At 38.6% G+C, this 2060-nt stretch overlaps 1 protein-coding gene across 1 annotated transcript in view; it reads right to left on the bottom strand.

Annotated features, from left to right (window-relative positions):
• Positions 1-2060, bottom strand: part of LOC119586982 (RNA binding protein fox-1 homolog 3-like) — a gene marked incomplete at both ends in the record, with an annotated part of 26339 nt that overhangs the window by 6843 nt on the left and 17436 nt on the right. The window contains 1 exon segment of the mRNA XM_037935724.1: positions 389-455. Within this exon segment, the coding sequence (XP_037791652.1) occupies positions 389-455 (67 nt within the window).

Here is a 2060-nt window from a genome sequence, read left to right as displayed (position 1 = left end):
GGGGTAATAACAATTAGAAATAAGGCTGAAGAAAAATCCATCAGATCAAAGTTGGTGTGAGGGTACTTAGCTTACAAAATAGGTTTCAAGGTAGCCCCCAAAAAACCTAATGGTGGAAAACACTTGGTGATTTGCAGTGAGTAGGATCTTATGGTACATTCCCTTGAGTTAGGTAAAATTAAGAGAGAAATTGTAGCACTTCCCTTGTCACCTCAAAGCTATCATATTAGCTTACCTTACTTACAACTACACTACACTAAAGTATGTTTCTAACTCAGTATAATGTAGAGGATCATAAGTGAAGATGTAAGGCCAAGTAGTGCTCATAAAAGGTGTCTAGGGTAGTGGATCTACTGAGAACACAAATCAACCACAGCATGGTACTTACTGGATTCACCTGGAGAGGAGTTGCAGTTGCCGCTTGCGCTGCTAGGAAGGGGTCATAATATACACCGCTGCAAGGAAACCAAATATTTGAGTATCACTACGGTACCATTTTAATCAATTCCAGGCAAAAAATAAAATAAAACTAAAAACCCTCAATAATTTCTGTCTGCCTTTCACTTTTTTCTATAACTACAAATGGAGTTATCATAGCAGAGGGAATTAGAGCAAGTCAAATAATCTTAATAAACCTGACCAGAAAGGGTTTATATAGTTAAAAGATAGTAAATGCATTTATTAACTATTACTGCCTGGGATTGAAATGCCTAAGTATAAAGAATGAGATTAATAAAAGTAGCTATGATTTTAACTGCATGTGCAGGAAATGCTGTGATAGCCAGACACATAATCGTGTCTTCATACTGACCATCCTTTCTCCCTTATGTGACTTGGCAGCTCTCCTGGCAACACACAGCATGGGATGTGCTGTGGGGTCTTCATGGAACTTCTCATCTACCAACCATTCATGACGTCTTGGTTGTAATGGCTACTCACAAAAACTGGCTTTGGCCAATCCAGTTAATTAAAACATTACAGTCTAGATTAAAGTACAAAACCAATGGTCCCTGGGAAAACCATCACTTACCAGACATTACTCTCAGTGCTAAATCCGGATCATTCCCAGACCTAATTATTAACAACTCAACATTAACCTGCAAGGCTACTACAAAGTAACCTTCAGGTTAAGTTACTGTGGTTTATAACTAGGTCAAACTCTCAGAGATAATTTCCCCAATCCTTATCTTTAACCTTTAAGCTAAAGTAAGGAGCTGTGTAAAATTATTCTGGCAGAAGTCATCTAGTGGCACAGTGGGGCAGTCATAGTCTGAGAGTCCATGTCTCAGTCATGAGTTTAGTTAACTATCTACCACCCGGGGTTAATCAGTGACCGATTAGTTGTCTAAGAAGCTCTTAATCCTCAAATGTTGCTTTAAATGATAGAATTAATCCCTATTAATCTTAATGCAGAATACACAGAAAGGGCACAGGAAAGTTAAACAATTAAAACACATTCAAACTTATTTCCAAAATCCCCAAGCATAAACCGTGCTAAATGCGTGTGCAGGATAAATCCAGAGCATAGCACACATTCAAGTCAACAACACAGAAAAAATCATCTACGACTATGATGGTCTGTACGCAACATACTAATAGCGGCTCTCCATAGTAAAGGAGTCCATATTGCTGAAACTATCTTGGCAGGAAAATTTCATGACAGTCAGTTACCATTAACACATGCCAAAACCTAATAAAACGAGAGAGAAGCTACTCGAAAATAAGAAAGTGGTATGGCAAATGGTAAAGTTAACAGACTGCTCACAAACTATTCTCCAGAACAAGTCCTGGCTTCAGCGCGATGTCCCCTTACTATAGCCGTAAGTAATAATACACAGCATGAGGTCCAAAAATAAACCTAGCAGAGTCAATGTCACTCCCAACAACAGGTGAGAGGTTAAATACATTCCCAAGGTGTCAGTAGCATTATGTAATGATCTAAACAAAGAGTTATGTCCAAAAGTGTGAGGTGCCAGTGTTGGGTAGCAAGGAGTAGGCTATGGATCCTTTTTAAGGGTGGTTTTTCTCTTCTCTAGTTTATTTAACCTTCAACTGCACAC

This window comes from Penaeus monodon, chromosome 22 (genome assembly GCF_015228065.2).
Source record: "Penaeus monodon isolate SGIC_2016 chromosome 22, NSTDA_Pmon_1, whole genome shotgun sequence".
Classification (NCBI taxonomy): Eukaryota; Metazoa; Arthropoda; class Malacostraca; order Decapoda; family Penaeidae; genus Penaeus; species Penaeus monodon.
Note: the sequence above shows the minus strand (reverse complement) of the source record. Positions and strands in the feature narration are given on the sequence as shown.